This window comes from Peromyscus eremicus, chromosome 8a (assembly GCF_949786415.1).
Source record: "Peromyscus eremicus chromosome 8a, PerEre_H2_v1, whole genome shotgun sequence".
Taxonomy (NCBI): domain Eukaryota; kingdom Metazoa; phylum Chordata; class Mammalia; order Rodentia; family Cricetidae; genus Peromyscus; species Peromyscus eremicus.
In genome coordinates, this window is record NC_081423.1 from 51,420,995 (window position 1) to 51,442,261 (window position 21,267).

Genomic DNA, 21,267 nt, shown 5'->3' on the forward strand with positions numbered 1-21,267 from the left:
CCTGTTAAATGCTCAGACATGAATGGGATTTCTCTACCACCCTTTCCAGGACTCAGGGATCACCATCAAAGATGGAGCAGAAAGAATCTAAGAGCTGGAGGAAGGACCGCGGTGAGAAGGACCTCGGTGAGGACTGCGGGGAGACAGAATGCTGTCTTTGGAATGTGGCACTGCCATTGTACTTTTGATCCCACAGTGGGATTAATGGCTCAAAATCCAAGGTTGGGTCTGCCAACATCCTATCACTGGGAGAAGAAGGGTCCCTTGAACACCCCCTTTCTAAGACATAGGCAGTAGCTGGGGGAGGGGCTCCCAAGGCTCCACCCCTCCCTGAGTAGCTATAAATAATTAATGGTCATTGGGGGAAGGGAGAGAGATTTCCTTCAGCAGTGTAGCCACTGGTAAGGACCCCAGGCTCCTGTAAATATCCCTCATCCCGGACCCTATAAGCAGCTCTAATGAAACCCCACTGGGTCATCCAAAGAAATAACTAACCACAGGAAACAAACAGCAAAAGAACTAAGCAAGCTGCGGTCTGTGCTCTGTGTGCCGGCTAGCCACTGTGAGGGTTCTGGTGCCTCTGTTTTCCATGAGCTGTACACATGATCACAATGGTTAGCGTGTACAGAATGCACACTATGTGCCAGCGTAGAGCACCCCATTTAATTCACATTGCGATTCTAAGAGGGAGGAGGAATCATTCTGCCCATCTCCAGACAGGAAAGCTGAGTCTGTGAAGCATGCCTCACCCAGGAGTGGAACCTGAGCCCTGATCCAGGGCTTACATGCCAGGTCCTCCTGATGTTCTGCAGCAGAAGCCCCAAGGGGAGCCTTTCCCAAGTCAGCTACCCTCTACACCCTGATGGCCATGCCCAGGAGCACCATGAACTTGGGGGAACTCAAAGATCAAACAAAATCACCCTACCTTATTTCTTGGCTCTTCCTAATCACAAACACACTGCTATAAAGAATGGCCCTTGTTGAATGAGGGAGAGAGAAGATTTTTGGCTCCTGAAGAATGGCAACTGGAATGTGGAATGTCAAAGCTGAAAGGGACTCCGTGACCAGAAACCTGAAGACAATTCCACATGTAAATGACTGAGCTCTAAGGTGCCATGAGATCAGCCCAGTGCTCTGTAGACTGTATACATGAGCCATACCTGTAGCTGGAACTTTCACCCTCATCCCCCCTCACCACCCCCTGCCCCAGAGAACACAGCAAAGCTGTGGCAACAGGGCCATGATGAGGTAAGCTCTTGGAGTCTTCTCTCCCGGCTGCAGGATCTGGGCTACTTCCTCTCCCTGCAAACAGGAGACCACTCCATGGATTGGGGGGGGGGGGGGTCTTTGTGCTTAAAGCTGGAGCTGCAATCAACAACCACTGGCTACCTTCTTGCCTCAGGTGAAAATTCTTCTCCCTGAACCCCCTAAATTATGACAGAAAATGGAACTGTCACAAGGGACCCCAAAAGTGGAAGAGTATAAACGTGAGGCTTTTATGGGGTGAATGGAAACTGCCAGAGAGTCAGGAAGAGGGGTATGGGGGGGGACTTAAGTCTGCTGAGACTCAACTCTCTGATGAGTTGAACACACAAATCTGAACACACGTATACACACATGATGTGCCTGCCTCACCCAGCAAGACTTAAAATGAAAAGCACCCCTCCAAGTTTTCATCAAAAGAGTCTTTAAAATATTTCAATTCATCAATTAGTAATCTCTCCCCTCAAAGGAATTAACTGTAGGGCCTAGGCCACCCCCTGGAGACTTTCCTGAATCCACACCAAGAGCAACCTGCTGCCATCTTTGTTTCTTACACACCAACCTCCAGCAGTTCTCAGCTTTGGGGAGCTTTTCCAAGGCCAGGTATCTACCTCTCATCTGGACCCACGAATTGAACCAGAATCTCTGGGGTGGTGGGACCTGAGCAGCATTTTGCAGCCTCCCAGGTAATTCTCACACACACCACCAAGAATGACAAGTTGGGAAAATATGCTTGTGATGCCAGGAAGGGGAAGTAAAACATTCAAAAGAAAAACAGCTGGGGATGGTGGGGGAGGGGGTGAGGCGTGATAGGGACAGCTCTACACAGTGGCCCCAAGAAGCCAGAGGGGGCTGGACTGGGGTGCTCACTCCTTCCCCTCCCCCCAACCCTTGACAGTGCTGCAGGAAGAAATAGAGGGTGCTGGGAGCATCAAGAATGCACCCTGGCGGTGCTGGGGAGCGCTGTCTCATGCCTCTGCCCCTCACGCCTCTGCCCCGCTAATGATTGCATCTTCCCGAGCCTCGCCGCCGCCTGGGTACCTTCCAAGCAGCCTTCTTTCAGCCACATTCAGTGCAGAAGTGAAGGGGGCAGGGCAATGAGCGGGAAGAACAGGCTGCTGCTCAGTGAGATGGAACGGAGGAGGGCCCCTTTGTGACGGGGGAAGCTAGATGTGGTGGTTAATTTCTTAATTCTCATCACAATTCGGTTCACGGGAGCCTCCTGGAATGTCTTTATCCATCACAGATGGTTGGGGAAAATGATAAATTAATATTGTTATCAATGGAGGCACGGCTCAGATGGCTAAATAGCAGCGTCTTCTTTGCAGGCTATAAAAGGAAAAGTGCCTCCGAAGTCCATAAAGAAGTCAAACGGTAAACAAAAACTCCCATCTTTTGACAGATTCCAGGACGAGTATCATTCACAAACCATTTTTGCAGAGAAAGGGGAGAAATTCATCTCATCTGACTTTGTATAGGACAGCAGCCCGCACCATAATGAGGCCGGCCCAGTGCTGTGAAATCGTGCTGAATAGCCGAGAGTGCAGCGGCCTGTTCCCTGGGCATGTTTATTACAGCCCTTTGTATGCACCAACCCTGCCAGGCCCGGTTCGCTCCTAAGCTAGGGGAGGGGAGAAAGACCCCAACAAATTTGTTGCTATGAAACTTCCCAAATGGGGAGACTGCATAGTAATGTTTGGAATCAAATGCCCTTGCTCCAAGCTGTTCTTGTCTGGGTCCACCCCTGCTCGACACTGAACAAGGTCTTGAGCCAGCCAATCACCAGCAGTGTATGGGTGGCCTCGGGCCCCCTGCCCGGGCCCCTCCCAGGCCCTGAGAAGTCAGGGGGTAAAGAGGGCCCCACGGCCATTTGCCAGCCAACTTGGGAGTTGAGAGTCGGTTGTCCCAATTCCTCTGTGAAATTAGGGTAAAGCAAAGAAGTGGAGCCTTCTTCCTGTGAGGGCCTAGGATGGGGCTCCCCAGGGGCACTCTCAGAGACTAGGGCGAGGGACAGAATGTTACCCACAAGATCTGGACTCCCCGGAGGGCAAGCTGTCAAAAGAGCACAAATCTGGGGGCCAACAAGCTTGTGTGCAAGGAACCATTGCTTAAACCACGTGGCCCTGGAGGACAGGCAGAAGGGTCCCACATGGTGGCAGAAAGGGGGGGGGGCGTTTTGACCAAAAGACTCAGAGGCACACATCTCCCCACCCAGCATCTGAGCTGCCCCTAAAGCTGCTTCCTGCCACAATCACCAGGCTGAAGGTTGGCAAGAAGTCTCTGTAAAGGGTATTCAAAGTTTCCTCATCCCCTAAGGAGGTGATACTCTGGAAGACAGGAGGTAGAGATCTCAAAGTCAAGGGATTCCTCCTCCACCAATCAGATGGCTAGTTCTGTCACATTTCTGTCCCTTTTCTCACCAATCATAGAGCAGGGCCTTTTTTCAGACTATGCTTTCCCTGGACAATCAGGGTGCAGAACCAGGGAAGCGCTTCTCCCTCACCAGGGTGTGGGGCTCCCAAATCACTGCCTGTCTTCCACACACCCTTTCCTGAATCTCCCTGACCAGGATCCACTCTTAGCTTTCCCGCTTTCCCCCTCCCCCAAGTTATTCTTGGGTGCCCATCAAGGCCGGGCACAGGACTTCAACTGAAGACAGCCACCTGCGCTGGCCCTAGCATCTGAAGTCACAGAACAGGAACATCCCCTCCTCTGTCTGCACCTGCCCCACCCTCAGCCCCAGCTGGCAAGAGAAGATGAGCATCTCTGCCCCAACAGCAAACACCAGCAGGGCAGGAAATAGCCAGCATCCTTCCTCACGGAGAACATGGACCTTCCTGTTCTCAGGCACAGGACTGCCCACTGAAGTGGCCGCCCCTGGTTAAACTTCTTGGCCAATTGACCAATAAATCTGTGTCAGCCAATTGTTTACAAGATCCTAGCTTCCATTTCTTCTATAAAAGAGGCAGCAGACACTTTGGATATGGGCAAAGGAGTTGGATACCTTCCAACTCTGTTCTCTGAAGACTCTAAACCATCTCTCTAGCTCTGCCCTGCTCACATCTTCTGTCTGGGCCACCTGCCCATTCTCAGTCTCCTGGAGCAGTCTCTCCTGAAGCTGTTGTCTCTCTGATTTGGAAACAGCCCCGCTACCTTTACGCTCACATTCTTTTGGCAACCAACAAAGGCAGCCAATGGCCACCGACATGGAATGAGAGACTGTCTACATCTTGAGAAACACCTTACTCATCTGTACACGTGGAATCCAGGAGTTCTCTCTCAGAGGGGAGAGTCTGCAAAGCCAACGGGGGTTGTGCTGCTGTCTGGCTATCAAGGAAGTGTTCCGTACATGCAGGGGTGGCTCCCCGCTCAGAAGGGCACACACCTGGTTGAAGCTCTGCCATCGTCGTTTGGAAATTCTCGATCACCTTTGCAGAAGGAACCCTACATTCTCTTTTGTTTTGCACTAGATCTCTCGAGCTCTATAGTCAGTCTGTACAGAGGTGCCCAACATCTGGTGTAGTTCCGGTTATGAAGACAACACCTCTGCTTCATTCGGAGGCTGAGCAGCATCCAGGAAGGGTCATCCACTGCAGTTCCTCACCCATGCTATCTACCATGGCTTTGCACCCTCCTGGGTCAGGGTCCTTAAAGGCCCATTGTCTTCCAGGAGCCCTTTGGATGTAAACATCTTGGGAAACCATGCTCAGACATGCACTGGCCCCAGACCCCAACATTGGACCAAGAAATCCTTAGTCTCTGGAATTCCCCAAAGCTAATGTGTGTGTGTGGGGAGGGGGGGGGCGCTACTTTTCACTCCCACCGCATTCAGTTCCCTGGCATTTCATCAGCTCCTCTGAGTCATCTGACCATGGCTTGCTTCATTTTGTTGGTGAGAGAAAAACAAACAGCAGAAAGTTAAAACATTAGTGCTTGCTTCGGTGAACAAAAATAGTCGCCTGTCTCCTTTTAATTTTTTTTTTTTTGGGGGGGGGGTGGTGGGCGCGTCCTGAAAAGTAAATCTATTTGCAGATGGATTAAATGTTCCTTCGGAGACCCTGATCCCGAAACTGCCAACGTCGCTGTGACTGTGTGTGTGTCTGTGTATGTGATGGGGGTGGGACGGGAGGCCGTGCACACACACACATCCAAAGAAGTGCGTCTGCGAGGGGCTGGAAAAAGAGGGTCCTTTGTCCCGACAGTAAGCCTGGTGAACACGACTCTCTTTCCTCTGGTATGCGGCACACCTGTGCTGAGCAGAAGCTGAGGAGGAGGAGGAGGAGGGAGGCCAAGGGGGAAGTGTCGGGAGCCTGGCCCTGCACCCTCGTAAGGGACCTCACCTTCTACTTTCTTCTGTGAGCTTTATCTCCCTTGCCCCGTTGTTTTGGCTTACACATCTAAATACCGGGGGGGGGGGGGGGCTTGAAAGAAATGAGAGAGAAAGAGAGAGGGGGAGAGAGAGAAAGAGAAAGAGAAAGAGAGAGAGAGAGAGAGAGAGAGAGAGAGAGAGAGAGAGAGAGAGAGAGAGAGAGAGAGAGAGAACTAGAAAAAAAAGGAAGGAAGAAGGGGAAGAGAGGGAACCTGGTGTCCCTGGAAAATCACTGCTCCTGACCCCCGAGACGACCTACCTTTGCACGCCTTCCGGTGGGTGATGGGCTTGCCCATGTCTCGGTAGAAGCCCTCCTTGCAGTAGTGACAGTGGCGGCCTGCCGTGTTGTGGCGGCAGTTGAGACAGACACCCCCGCTCTTGCGCCCCGACAGCTTGTAGAGCTCCATATTGAATCTGCAGCGCCGAGCGTGGAGGTTGCAGTTGCAGGCTGCAGGGGAAACAGAAGTCATCAGCACAAGGGGATGGGAGGACCAAGACCCGGAGAGACCCCAGGTCTCCCTCCTCCATCTCCCAGCAGGGCAGTCCTAGGCTCTGGGAGCCTTGCCTCAGCTCCCTCGCTGGCACTCATCAACACTGCTCCAGTACTTCACAGAACCACGGCTGAGACCTCCTGAAATCTGTGTGCTAGAGTCCTGCTCACACCAGAATCGTGGTCCTGCAACCTCCAGAGCTAGGAGAAATAAATGTGCTTAAGTCCCTCGGGGGGAAACATACTCAGGAGGCTTCCACCTCCACCACCATGTGCACCTCCTTCTTTCTCCCATTCCTCTGCCACCAGGGACTCCTGAGCCAACTGCCCCCTCTCCTTCCCACCAACCAGCACCACAGAAGACGCTCAGCTTTCTTCCCTGCCAGTCCCACTTCCTTCCACTTCCCCAGTCTGTGCACTAGCTCGGAGGTACTCACCCGGCCTGCTCTGATGCCCTTGGGACCTAACTCCCGCATCTCACACCGCCTCTCTGCTCATGACCCACAAACCCTCACTTCCAGCTGCACATCTGGGGTCTCTGCTTGGATCCAGCAGCGCCTCCCCGACATTTGCCCCTTACTCTCCAACCTGCCTCTGTCAGGCTGTATCTGCAGGATTCAACCAACCGTGTGGATCCAAAATATCTGGGGGGTCAGGGGAGGGAATTGCATCTATACTGAAATGCACTGCTTTTCTTGTCATCAGTCCCTAAACATTACGTTGTATTTATTTACATGTTTACATTTTACTGGGCAGTATAAGCCGTCTAACAAGGGGTTCTACATAGACGCAGGAGGATGTGTGTAGGCTATGCGCAAACACGATGCCACTTTACAGACAGGATTCCACGATGGAATGTTTGTATCCTCAGGGAGTCTTGGGGTCACCTCATAGAGACAACTAAGACCAGAGCAGGGCTTCTAAGCACCAACCTGAGGGTGTCCATCAGGATGACGTCAAAATCATTTTGTACAGCCTTGGGGGCTCTTAACAGGCCAGACTTACTCACTCCCCAGCCTCAGCTCTACTCTCCAGCCTCCCACTCCCTCTTGCTTCATTTATTCCGAACTCTGGTCAGTTTCTAAACCACGCCAAGTGTGGGGGTGTCGCCTCCCCCCCCCCCCCGCAAGGCCAGCATGTAATCCTTTCCTCTATGATGGGACCCTTCTTCATGTGGCTGCAGCTGTGTTACCATCCAAGGGGTGCAACTTCAGTGTCATTTCCAAATTTACCTCTAGCCCTTGCTTGGCAGAGGTCCCCAGCATGTCCCCCAAAGGGCTCTCTTTACCTTATACTGGATTACAACACCCCCCCCCCCCCAGCTGCATGCTCTGGGCTTCAGATTCTAGGATACCATCGGCTGCAAGCCATCCACACTCAATCGCTCTCAGATACATCTTACCCTATTTTTTGGTAAAAGCATCCATCAATCACAGAAAACTGCAAGCATCGTCATGACATTTTCACACACGCGTATGGCATACTCTAATCACAGTCACTCTGTCCTGTTTTCACCATAAGTGTGTTGTGTACACATTTATGGAATTTCTAAAGAAATGATGTTTAAGGCCGTACACTTAAAAACAAAACAAAACAAAAAGCAGAAAGGGGAAAAAGTTCACTCCTGTTCCCACAAATCACTGTGAGCACAGCGGCTTGCTGTTGGGCCCAGCCACGGGACTACTTCATATTTTCTAGAAATATGGGTCATACCTGTCTGTGTCTAGCTTTGTAGCCTCTTTTTTTTTTTTCAGAACGAACAATTTTTAGTGTCAAATATGGCTCAATGTGATCTTTAAAGATTGCGTGGTACTTAGACCATGGGTCTTTAGTGTGTGAGATGGGACTCACTGAACAAGCACTCTCTCAAAGCTGCCCGGCCAGGGCTGTTCCCTGCTGCTCAGGGTTCAACCCTGAGCCGCCTTTGAACATGGGCGTCTACTGATGGACAGTGCATTCCTCGAGGCAGAATTCTGAGTTAAACTTTGGAGCTCCGTATTTTAACACTGGATGGAAACCTTCCTCAAGGAAGGCTGAACTGGCCTTGCCTCTTCCTAGCAGGAAGTGACGCTCTTATCTCACCACACCCTTGAAAAGAGTAGCAATGTACATTTGGTATCAGCATTTGGGAAAAAAAAAAAAGTTTGCCAAGTGTCTGGGGAGAAGACCCGCACATGATATCCACCTGTGTCTATGATTACAGAAGAGGGGGGTACATCTTCTTGTGTCTCAATTTCCATCTCCATGCACGCATTACCTGTTCAGGCCATGGCTCAATTTTCCTCTCTCTATGGTCGGCTCATAAAACACTTGCCTCTTCTACTAGATAAGCTCTCCATGTTTTTACTGGTTTCTTATTCGGATGCTATTTTTATTTGTGAGTTTTTTCTTTACAGCTGACACTTTGACTTTGCTCTCTGGTGTCATAAGCTTCCTTACACATTCTTTCAAGAGCCATTCCCCAAATCATGTCCCTATTAGTCACTCAAGTGACCAGCAGAGGTGGAGGAGGGCTTTTGTGGGAGTGTCAGGACAGCACCCGTCCTAAAATCCAAAGGCAGCTGGAAGCCAGTCTGGACTAGAGAACAAATCTGACTCCCGAGAACTGAAGTGTTCCTCAGCTGGTGTCCCCAAGGGAAGAGTTCAACCAGGCACACGGAAGCTGCATCTCCACCCCACCTTCTACATGGAGGACTGTCACATTCACTGTTTCTTTGGACTCACTCAGCTAGACAAAGGATAGGACTTTCGGAGACATGCAGTGACCAATGAGCCAGCCTGGCACCAAGGAGTCAGTGAGTAGAGTCCTGGCCTACAGCAGGTAGGTCTTCCTGCTGCTAGGCTGTCCCAGAGATGACCAGCATCACCACACATAAAACAGCTGCACCTGAACGACTACTCAGAACTTGGGTCTTTCCTGCAAGACCAGAACCCCCAAGTCGTGTTGTACCTGCCCAGGACCAGGAAGCTGCAAGGATCCCCAGGGTCTCACTCCTCTCAGGCCTCCTCCATACAAAGAAAGGCCTCACAGCAGCATCTTTGGGTCCTTCATGGAGGCAGACACATCCTCGTGTCCCCCTCTGTAAAGGAGGCTCTAGCTGCCAGCATCCAACAGGCCTCTGGGAGTGTGGGGCTGCCTTCCTTACCCCTTGGGAAAGCTCAAGCTGGAATCTCCTTCCCTGCACACCTCACACCAACAAAAGGTTCTTTCCAAACAACTGGTCATACAAAAGAAAACTCAGAGGCCAACATCAAAAAGCACCCCCTGCCCCTCCCTGGGCTGTCAGGGAACATGAAGTGATAATTACCCATGCTCAGACTTCTGCAAAGTATTTTACAGCCTGTTGTCTTTTCACTTTGTTTTATTTTCTCTACACAAATGGAAAAATGCATTGGGCAAAGTGGCTCACATCTGGATCCCTCAGGTCCACAAAGAGGTGTCACCCAACTCCCACCAACCGCAGGCCTTGCCTTGGAGAGACACCCTAATCCCTCATGCCTTCCTGTTTATCTCCTGTTCTCTCCCAGGCAAAAATATTGGGTATTAGTTTCATTATCAGATTTCAAGGCGGGAAGGAAAGGGCAGCCTTGTGAGAACAGAGGTCAACTCGGTAGAGGGGGGGGGGGCGAGACCCTCCTGGGGGACCAGCCCGGCCCAGATCAAGGAGCCCCGCCCCACTGGTATGACTTGGTAGTTTATCTAGGGATCTCTCGGAGAGACTCAGTTATGCCCCCACTAGCTAGCATATTGAGATAAGCCAGACAGATTCATCTTGTATAGCCGTATCTCGGGCTCCCAAGATGAGGCAGGGAGGAGTAAGAAGAGCAAGGACTCCCCAACTCCACCCCCCAACCAGAAACCTAACAGAAAGAGAAAGGGGACCAAGGGCCAACTCCTGTTTCCTCCCCCACCCAGGGGTCCTCAGAGTCCTTAACTTCCAACTTTAATCCATTTCATTCATCTCTCCTGTCAACCGGAACTTACCCAGTCCCTCGACACCTACAGCTGAGTTACAGTTAACACACACATATACACTAGCTACATGCTGGTCCATGCATGAACTGTGTGAGATACAGAGGCAGGGGATGTATAGCTGCCCAAGGGACTCCTCCCTTAACAGAGGAAATGGTCAGACAGGAGCACACACATCAGAATTCACATGACCAAATGGGACAGATGCTCTTAATCAACTTTGTTGCTTCACTGGGGACAAGGAGAGGGTCTCGATTACATTTTTGTTGTACAACTGAGAGAAAGCAAATGCTCAAAAGAGAAGATGCATGCATGGATGGATAATGAATTGGATTAATTGATTGGTGAGTAGATGGATGGATGGGATAGATGGGGAGATAGATGAACAGGTTAATGGATGGACCCATGGGATGAATGAGTGAGATGAACTGGTGGATGAAAGAGGTAGAAAGGTAGATGTAGGATGGGGTGGATAGATGGGTAAGTGGATTGGTGGACTGGGTAGTTAAATGACTGGGTATGCTGATGGGCAGGCAGACAGGAAGGTCAGAAAGTAGATAGGTAGATAGACAGGACCAAAAGGATTTGCTGCCTGGCCCTCATCCTAAAGGCTAAGTCTTGTACTTTTCCTGTATTCTTGCTTTCAACTAATTTAAACTCATCTTTGATTAGTTAATTAATTAAACAATTTAATTCCATTTAAATAGACTTCAGTACTTTAGCGAAAAGACCCTTCATCTATATGCCATGGACTCTCCCTAGGACTCTCTGAACACAGAGTCTCAGCCATTAAACAAGTTCACAAAAACAGAGGTGTATTGATTCTCTCCCCCAAACACCTGATAAACGAAGTCACATGCCTATCAAGACTATCCCAGGTCCAGGAAGCACCCAGCAGCATTGTAACTCATATTGTGACCCTGACTCAATTCGAACGGCTCTGGCCTGTGAGTGAAAACGGGAAGGCCATCTGATCATGGGCCTGCTTAGAAGCTCTGGCCTTGGACCTAGAACCTCTTCTCTGTCCTACCACATAGGACCATGGGAGTGGATGATTGGATAGATGGATGGATGGATGGGTGGGTGGGTGGGTGGGTGGGTGGGTGGATGGATGGATGGATGGATGGGTGAGTAGGTGGGTGGATGGGTGGGTGTTGGACAGATGGACGGAAAGAGGGATGGATGAATAGGCAGTTGGCTTCATTTCATCTTTCTTCTCTGGTGCAGTTCTTTTGAGAAATTTGCCTGTGCTCTTTTATACAACTGGTAATAGAATTCTGGACTTACATGCTTGCCCCTAGGCTGACAAAAATAACCCACAAAACACCATCTGCCCACTGAGTGCTTTCTTTCTATTTATTTTTGTTTTGCTTTTGTTTCTGAGGAAGGGTCTCACTATGTAGCTCAGCTCTGGCTGTTCTATAACTCACTATGTATATCAAGCTGGTCTTGAACTCAGAGATCCACTCACCTCTGCCTCCCGAGTGCAGGGATTAGAGGTGTGAGCCACCACCAGACTAGGTGCTTTCTATAAAAGAAACTGGTCCCCCATCCTGAGCTCTCTGTGATCCCTCAGGGGCACATTTTGAAGTATATATATATATGTGTGTGTGTGTGTGTGTGTGTGTGTGTGTGTGTGTGTGTGTGTATCACAGGAACACGGTCAGCACCTCCGATTTCCCTCACTGTTTCTGGGGGTACTATGTAAAGAAAAAGAGATCTACTCTGGTTTGATTTTAGGAGGTCCAGAAGCAAGCAAGACAGAGTCCTGTCTCATGGTGCATCTATTCCCAGAGGGGAGACAGGTCCATGAAAGACCTGGGGTCTCTCAGCTATGGGCAGAGCTGCTGGGACATATGGGAGATAGCCACCTTGATGGGTCCTTCTGGGACCAGATGCAGAGGGCAGGGCCTGAAAGGAGGACTAGAGCCTGGCCAGGAAGTTTCACCTTCACACTTCCCACTGTATCTACATACCAGTCCAGCCGGGGATCCCGCCAGATGCTTCTCTTTCTAAGACAGATTATGACTACACAGCCCAGGCTGGCCTTCAGCTTGTGATGATCCTCCTGCCTCTGCCCCGCAAGGGCTGGGATTATGGGCACGCACCACTCTGCCAAGTTCCAGATGTATGTCCCCTTCCTCTCTCTCCGACAGCGTCTCATTTAGCCCAAGCTGGCCTCAAACTCACTATGTAGCCAAGGATGTCCTTCCACCTTCCGATCCTCCTGCCTCCTCTCCTAGGATGACAGGTGGGTGCCTGCCCCCCCCCCCCCCCCCCCCCCCCGCCACACACACAGTTTATGCAGTGCTGGGGACAGAACCTCGAGCTGCCTGCATGCTGGACCAGCACTCACTCTGCAAACTGAGCAACAGCTCCAGCTCCTCCAGGTGTACGTCTGACAAACTCCCAGGTCATGTTGCTGCTTTTGGCCTGAGGACTTGTGTTGACCGAACCAAAGGGAAAAGAAACCAGTTGGACTGTTGGGCCGTCACCCACCCGTGGAGAAAGTGCCTTGCAGCCAGGTGAGGGTGGCAGTCACAGCAGGGGGCCCGTGAGGAGGCAGTGGACAGAGCTCTGGCTTCATTAAAAAAAAAAGTTCTTAAATAATTGGCGTAAAGTCATAAAAAATATTTGAGAGCTATTTTTAAGAGTTGGAGGCTACTCCTATTTTAATTATGACCTCGCTACTCTATTTGGTACACTATTTACTTCGAAATTGTCTGTCCCGTGTTTATTAATTGTTAACTCCTCCTCCTCCCACGGTAAGTGTCTTCTGGGCCTCGTTTGCAGCAGCTCCTGAAAAGGCCTGGGTGAGCAACCACGGCTGCACACACCGGGCTCCTGTCTGCATCTGGGGATGGTACCGAGCTGAGCTCTCGGAGGCTGACGCAACATGGGCCCAAAGGGCTCTGGGACTCACAGTAATTTGTGTTTAGAGGTAAGCTAGATTAAGATAACCCTGACAGCCGATCCATTCACAGGGCAGACTCTAGGTGTTGCTTTATAACAGGGAAGTTTGGTTGTAGGCACACCGGCAGTCAACGAATATTTATTGAATGTTACTATAATTCAGGAGCCACACAAGGAACTGGGATGTGACAGTGAGCAGGACAGAGCCTCCGGAGATGCCCAGATGTGGTCAGTTAATCCCGTTGTCTCCGTTGCCTCAGTCCGAGGCCCACCACTAACACGAGGATTATGGATTGTAACCAGAGCTGCCACATGGCCAGAGAGTACAGTGGACACCAGTCAAAGTAAACCCTGGACATGGGCCACCATGAAGGGGACAAAGGGGACATGACGCAGGAAGAGTCTGGTCCCAGTCAAGGTTCTTGAGAGTGCAATCACTGAAGCTGCCTCTTTTTACCTTCGACTTAATAAAACCATTGGCAAACATGGTCCCCATACAGGGCTGGGAGAACTCATTTACCTAAATGAAGAACCAGGCAACAGTCCTTCCACTTCCAAGGGCGGAACAGAGCCCACGCTATGCAGGGCTTGGGGATCCCAGTGAATGTGAGAGGCAAGGTCAGGCACCTTAGACCAGAGAGAGGGCTATGAATGACAACCCCCATTCATTTCTTCACTGAGCAGGTATTAGCAGAACTCCTTAGAGGGACCTGATTAGAAGGCAGCCACTGTAGGGTCAATCCTGCCTCCCTTTCCCTCTCTCGACACAGCAGCATCCTCTCCCTTCTCTCCAGCTGTGGTTTTCAATTCAAGTAGCCCAGAAGAATCTCTCAAGGCCACCCTAGGGCTGAGGAGAGGAGAGCTGAAAATGTGTACATCTAACAAGGTCCCAGGTAGCAGAAATGCCGCCCATCTGAACGCCACACTGCGAACACCACTGCTCTAGAGAGAACAAGGGGGGGGGGGAATACCTGAGGCCCCAGGTACTGAGAGCTCACAGAGAGGCAGGTTACACGGACCATATCTTACTTATATTTAAAAAGTCACACTGCATGCAGCCATCCACCATCACTAAGAGTGGGAGCACCAAGTGAAAGGTTCTTCATTCGCTTGGCCCCTCTGAGCCTGTACGTTCTCATCTGAACAACGAACTCATTCAGTCTGACCCCTCTCTGTATGGTGGAGCTTCCCCCCCCCCCCCAGCCCTGAATGTCTGTAAACGCATCTTATACATCTTACTACAGATTTGAAGATTGCCCTCAGCAGACATGAGGACCCACCTGTGAGATCAGGACAGGGGTATCTCAGGAAGCAGGGAGGACTCTGGGAATAGCACAGGTCAGGCTGCACAGGGCAGGGAACAGGAAAGGGGAAGGTGCCGGCAGACCATGGCTAAGACCACGGCTCTCTGGAGGGGTCGGGCAGATAGAGGCGGCAAGTCTTGGCAGGGTAACGATACCAGAAAGGGTGCGGCAAATGGGAACAGTAAATGCTTGGGTCTTCCAGAGAGGGACAGCATGGGGGGCCACTCTTCAGGGTCCTGGGCTGAGAAAACTATTTTGACCAACAGCAAAGCCAGTGGCTCTCACGGCTTGGAGCTCTCCCGTCTCCCCGTCCTGGGTGGGTGGCCTGGGACCACCTGCGCAGATGTGGTCCTTCTGACTCGGTATCCAGTCAACAGTAGTCCAACCATACATCATAGCCCCGGGGCCCACTCAGCTCACAGCCTCCCACACCACCGAGATGGGGAGAGCCTGGTGCTAAGGTATTTTAAGAGAACAGCCACATAACTTTTGTTACAGTCTGTTACTATGATTGCTCTGTCTTACTATCAGTTATTACTAATCTGCAGACACAGAAAGACACAGCCTGCTACCATGAGGGGTTTAATGTAGCCCATGACATATTGGAAAACACCACACAGACACACACAGACAGACACAGAGAGAGAGACACACACACACATATACACACACACATACACACACAGATACACAGGCACACACACACACACACACACACACACACACACACAGAGAGTGTGTGTGTGGCTGTATTTCCTCTAAGGCTGGAGCAGGCTGAAGGGCTCTCACAGAAAATTAAAGAGCAATGGGAGAATGGGGTTCCACTCTTACCGGCCCAGAAACCCCTGAAGCCAAATTCTCCCAAAGCAGCCCCTTCTTCCCTTCTAGTGCGTCCTTTATCCTAAGGTTCCAATTTGAAAATAAAACCTGACTACCTCTTCCTTACCAAGGCTTCATTCTGATACCAGGGATGCTGTGGGTGGTAGGAGAAAAGAGGGGGGGGGGGGGGTTGGGGTGTGGGAAGTGCTTTGGAAACACAGTGTCCCAAGTGAGCGGGTCAGGGAGGCCTGCCTGCCAAAGACCGGCTTAGATGGTTTCTGATAAGTCTCTCAGATAAGTGGCCGGTGTTTGCTGAGGGCTTAGGGAGCTTTAGCCAAGTCTGATCACAAAGCAGACCTCTGTCAACAGTCCTTCAGGCCACTCACAGGGCCGAGCAAACAGTACGCTAACAAGTTCTTCACACCTGTGGGGCTTGGGAAAGGTTCGGGGCCCCTTTGTCCACAGGCAGACAAAGAAGCTGCCAGGAAAGCCTGGGCCCCCACCCAGCCGTGCCTCTGGGCATCTGGAGAAAGGCCTGGGGTCAAGACAGACCGCTTGAAGTCTGGCCGGCCCCGTCTCCCTCTGTGAGCAGAAACAGGGACGGGGAGACCCTCCGATGAACAGAGCGGTCCCTGAGAATGGGCAGCAAAGGACATTTCTGAAGCTGGGGCCAGGGCCACAGGCAGAGTCCCGAGAGTACAGCCAAGGCGTAGAGGCTCCTTCTCCCCCCTGTACAAGGCCACGGTCCCCTCCCCTCTGTTGACTGCAGGGCCATCTCCCAAATCTACTTGACCTCCCCCGTCATTTTTTCCACTGACTCCTTTTTCTCTGTAAACATCTTAGCCTTTTCTTTCCTCTGCCCTTTTTTGGCTGCTCCGCCTTCCCCTAAGGCTTTGAAATGATCCTCTCCTAGCTGTCCCAGGCCTTCCCTGCATGCGCAGGACGCCTCAGGGTTTGCACTACACAAACACCCTCCTCCCCAGCCCTCTCTGTGGAGGAAATGCCGAGGTCTGGGTAAGCCCTGAGCAGTCATCAATTCTTTGTCTGAGCCCTCCTCAGATCCACCCTCTCCAGAGCCTGGCCCCAGGCAGCTGAAGGGTGGGCCTCCATCCCTGTCACCTCCCCCAGGGAGGTCACCCCTGGCCCAACTATGTACCATTCCCAACTCCAGGCCTTTCCCACCTCCAAGCCATCCTTCACCCCAAATCTCTCTTCAAACATTCCTCTCAACTCGTCACCGCCCTGTTCTGGAACCTTCCTCAGCTGCCCATTTCTGAAGAGATGCAAAGTCTATTATTCTCAAGGGCAAAAAAAATGGTTTCAAAATGGTGGTCCAGGGAACTGGAAAGGTGGCCCAGAGGTTAACAGCACCAGCTGTTCTTCCAGAGGACCTAGGTTCAATTCCCGGCACCCACACAGCAGCTCCTAACAGGTCCGTGACTCCCGTTCCAGGGAATCCAACGCCCTCCTCTGGCCTCCATGGACAGTAGGTGGTGCACACACATGGTGTACGGATAACCACGCTGACAAAACATCTATACACACTTTTTTTTAAAACGGAGGTCCAGAGGGTGACTTACAGCAGAAACACCTCACCCCACTCCCCCTCAAGACCGAGCTCCGTCAGCCAAACAGGAAAGAGGATGTTGTTCACCCAAGACAACTCAGAGCTTGGGACAGGAGTGGCCTTCCAAGGTTCCCTAGTTTACCCTCTTATGGGAGAGGTGGGAAGAAATTGACAGAGACTTTGCCAAGGACCCGGCAGTAGTGACTGATGGCTAACTCTTTACCTAAGAAGTCCAGGGCACTCTCCGGACCTCCTGCATGGGAAGAGTTGCATGGTCCTGAGCTTGGTAACCCCGCCCCCTGGCTATTGGAATTCCTTCCTAAAGGCAGATAATATTCAAAGCACAGGAGGAGAAGAGCTCCCCCCACTTCCCTGGAGGGGAAGGCGCTGCCATGAAATCCTCTGCCTCGTGACTCACATGCCCTGCCAGATGCCTGCCTGCAGCATGGGGGCTTCCTTCCATCGCTTTCCCCAGAGGTAGTGCACAGGCTCCATGCGCTGGACATATGAGAGCTGACTTGCCAGGGGAACGGGCCAAGCCTGGCTCCCGGCTCCCTGGAGTCATTTCCCATCTGTAATGGGTCCCATCACCAAGGCTGGCACATTCGGGCCTCCAGGAGTGATGGGGAAGGCTGGCGTCGAGGCCTTAATGACTTGCAGCTACTCTGTTCTATACCAGGGGCAGGATGTGCGACTGTGGGGACGCGGCTCTCCTTTCACCTCGGCTTCCGAGGTTGCATCCCCTCTCTACCTGACCAGCCAGCTCATCCAACCTTCCGGCTGACTCTGACTTGGGTCTCAAGCTCCCGAGACAAGTCGGCCTACACGGCTGCAGGAAGTCCACACCGCACAAAGCCAAGAGCCTCACCGACACAGGTCCCCTGATCACGAAGGAGGCTGACACCAGGGTTCTGGTGTGCCATTCTATGCTGACACTCTTTCTCCTGATTCATTAGACGACCACAGTTGCTAGATCTCCACCAGTCAAGGCACAGGATGCCTACTTCAACATGGACTGCAGGAAGTGATGTTTCGTATCATACACCCCAAGGCTTGCACAGCAACCCTCTTTCCCCGACAGGTCCCCTCCCCTCATAAGCCCAATCTTTGCCTATGGTGTGGTTCCACACGGCAACTTTACTGGTCTTAGCACTGGTGAGTGTCAGAAGTTAGAGGGGTCCCACGGAAGGAGGCCATCCCACTGGGCTCTATGGGATGAGAGGGTTGTCTGGTTCACTAATGTTTGCTTGCTCTGTGCCAGCTTGCCCTTCCCTGCACACATGACCCACTGCCGAAACAGAACAGAAATCCTATGACCTCTTTTTGTTTGTCTGTTAGTTTTCAAAACAGGGTCTCACTATGTACCCCTGGCTGTCTTGGAACTCACTCTGTAGACCAGGCTGGCCTCGAACTCACAAAGATCCGCCTGCCTCTGCCTCTCAAATGCTGGGATTAAAGCGTGCATCACTTGCCTGGTGCATCCTGTGACCTCTTAAGACCATATGGAGATGTACAAGACTGCCCATTGGACAGCTTCCCCACTGTGTGACAGATAGACATAATGAACACACTACTCTGTCCCACCCAGGTATCCAGGAAGCTTACTTATTCCCTAGGACGCCTTGACTTCCCATGCAAAGATCTCCCCATTACGGGGCAGAGTGAAGGAAAACAAGTGTGTCCTAGGTGGCTCAAAATGAGTAACAAAAGAGCTTTTCATCAGTGCATGCTGTGTAAAGGAACTCGTCAAAATCTGAGCCCCAATTCCGGATCTGGTTATTTTAATCAAATCAGTAGGTAAAATTTATTTAGAGATCAGTAAAGAGCTTATGGGATTATAATTAAAGACTTTAATTAAAAATTATGTCCTGGAAGAGAATGTGGGTGACCCACCACACAGACAGAATGACAGGGGACAGCAGATTCCAGCTGACCAAGGGAGCTGGAGTAGGCCACCCCTGGAAGTGAGTGACCCAGCCATCCCTGGAGAGAGTCAAGTAGAGGGACAAGATACAGGAGGTTCCAGGTCTGGACAGGAGGTCAGCCTTCCGACTCAGAGAACCTTGGGAGTGAGAGATGGTTACAGGCTCGCAGCGAGGTCTGGCCCAGTGACTACTTTTGCTCAGGAGTTAGAAGAGGGGTCAAATCTGTCTCCTTACAGTGAGCGCTGTGCCTATGAGGAAGAGATAGAAGAGCGCGCAAGCAGACATGGGCATCTATCTGTAGAAAATGGATCCAAACGGCCCTTCCAGAACGGTGTTGTCATGGCAGACGGAAGAACACAGCCCTCGGAAGCCTGTAAACTCTCCCTGCTGGAGACACCCATGGCAGCTCTGTGCTGGGTTGGCTTATGAACGCAGTGAAGCAACAGAGCATCAGGAGTGGCCGAGTCCGGGCTCAGCAGATAACGGAACTTGCTGTCAGGTCCAACCATCTGAGTGTGATCTCCGGAACTCACACGGTGGAAGGGAGAGACCCCGTGCCTGCCTGCACACTGTCCGTCGTCGTGTCATCCCCCCCCCCCCCCCCCCCCCGTCCTCCGCATGTGGGTTCCGGCACACACAGGCAACAAACAAGCAAATGCATGCAGCCACACTGGGGGGTTTCAAAGGCAACAGGGTTGACGGGCCTTCTGAAGAAACGCACGATACAACTGCCTACACAGCTGGCGTCTCAATGCCAGGTTGGCACTGTGGAAAATCGGCTGAACACTGCCCCTGGATTTAAGGATGACACGCCCTAGAGTCTGGACAAGAACCCCTCAAGGGACAGGAAAGGGGAGCCTGTGTCAAGAAACAGAAGGGGCCAAACTCCTTGGCTGCTTGCTTTAGCTATAGGTCCTGTGCCCATCAATGAGAAAGGCTGTCCCTTCCTTGAGGCCTTGTCCCCAAAGTGGAAGGAAGCTCCAAGCTAGAATTCTGACGTGTCCAAAAGGAGTGGGGAGCTCATGGGAAGTCTGAGAAAGAGAAGACGGAGGACACAGGAAATCACAGAAACATCAGAAGCCCCAACCTGAAGGATGAGGCAGACAATAGGGATAAGAGGGTACCAGGTGGCACTTGGGGTCAGCACTCACAGACGGGGCAGCTGACACTTGCCCCCACTGCTAAGTCTCTCTGCCCATCGGAATGTGAACAGGTGAAGTGCCCAGAGAGGCTCTGTGCACTCTGGGGCCATTTAATCTTCACAGCTGCAAAAGGCTACATTCTAGAGTCCCCACCCTGCACCTTATAAGGCCCCTTACTCCACCTGCTGTTTCCTGCATGTTTCCAGGGGAATAGGTTCCAAGACAACCCAGGGATACCAAAATCCGGGATGCTCAAGTCCCTTATAAGAAATGGCACCAGTGTTTGCCTATCACCTACACACTCTCCTATGAACCTTCAGTCATGTCTGGATTAATTCCAATACCTGTTACAACACAAATAGTGTTTATACTGGGTAGTTAAAGAAATGCTAGGAAGGAAAAAATATCTATAGACTTTTTAATGCAGACGCAAATGCTTTTCAGGTATTTTTGATCCGAGGCTGGTTGATTCTTCCAGTGTGGAACCCAAGCATCTGAAGGTCCAGCCAGTCTGTCATTCCACTAAGAAGCCACAAATCTTAAAAAGATGGAGCTGCTGGGACCTGGTTTATATACCTTGCCCATCTAACACGCTCACAGGCATCAGGTGGGGAAGGTCTTACTGCCCCGCACCTTACAGCTAAACATGTTGAGACCCCCAACAGTTCACGTGGCTCACTGCGGTAAAGGGACCGGAAGCCACTCAGTAACCCTTCCCAGTCCCGATGGGCAAGTGGCAAGGTAGAGCTGTCCCTACTAGACTCAACCCAGTGACCTGGTTGGTTCTCTAACCAAAATAGAAGTACCAGGAGCACAAGCAAGGCCAGGCAGTGCTAGCTTCTGACTACCCTTAGGTAGCAGTCTTTACAAATGTCTTCCCGGGGTTTGAAAACCCGACGGGTCCCTTGTACAAGTCTGGGGGGAGAGGAGCCCCGTGTGATCGCCCTACATTTCGTGGCTTTGGCACTCCTGGCCGCTCTGCATGTGGCTAATTCCCCCGGCGTCCTCTGTCATTCCACAGTAATGTGGTTTTAATTGTCCCCAAAGTGGGCCATTCTTCCTTTATTGTGCAGTAAATTTCCCTCCAGAGTTCGGATTTCATGCGCCAGCACCAGCCGAAGGAGCATGCCGGCCTCGGGAGAGGGGGTGGGTGGGATGCTAGCCTCATCACTGGCCCCTGGCCCTGGCCAGCCTGGCTGCTTCTCACTCTGACCCTCCCTTGGCCAGCAGCTCCACACTGGGAGCCATGGGGCTAACATTAGGACCCTAAAGGGAGGGGCACCCTTGAGGAGGCAGGGACACCGGTCTTGTGGTTCTGTCTGGAAAGCAAATTAACTCGACAAATGCAGACAAGCTGCAAAGCAGATTTCACGGGGCGAGAGTGTGAGCCCGCTCGCTGCTTGCGTGTTCCTTTGTATCAGCACTGGCCATCGCCACGGAGGCAAGGTAACAGGTGCCAAAGAGCACTCAGCCTTTCTCCCTTCCCACCTGTGGGCTGGGCC

General features: G+C 51.6%; 1 protein-coding gene across 1 annotated transcript in view; it reads right to left on the bottom strand.

Moving 5' to 3' along the window:
- Ntn1 (netrin 1) overlaps window positions 1-21,267 on the bottom strand; it is a 141,422-nt gene that overhangs the window by 23,428 nt on the left and 96,727 nt on the right. Inside the window, exon 2 of the mRNA XM_059270654.1 lies at window positions 5,892-6,080. Coding sequence (XP_059126637.1) covers window positions 5,892-6,080 — 189 coding nt within the window. The remainder of the gene's footprint in view (window positions 1-5,891; window positions 6,081-21,267) is intronic.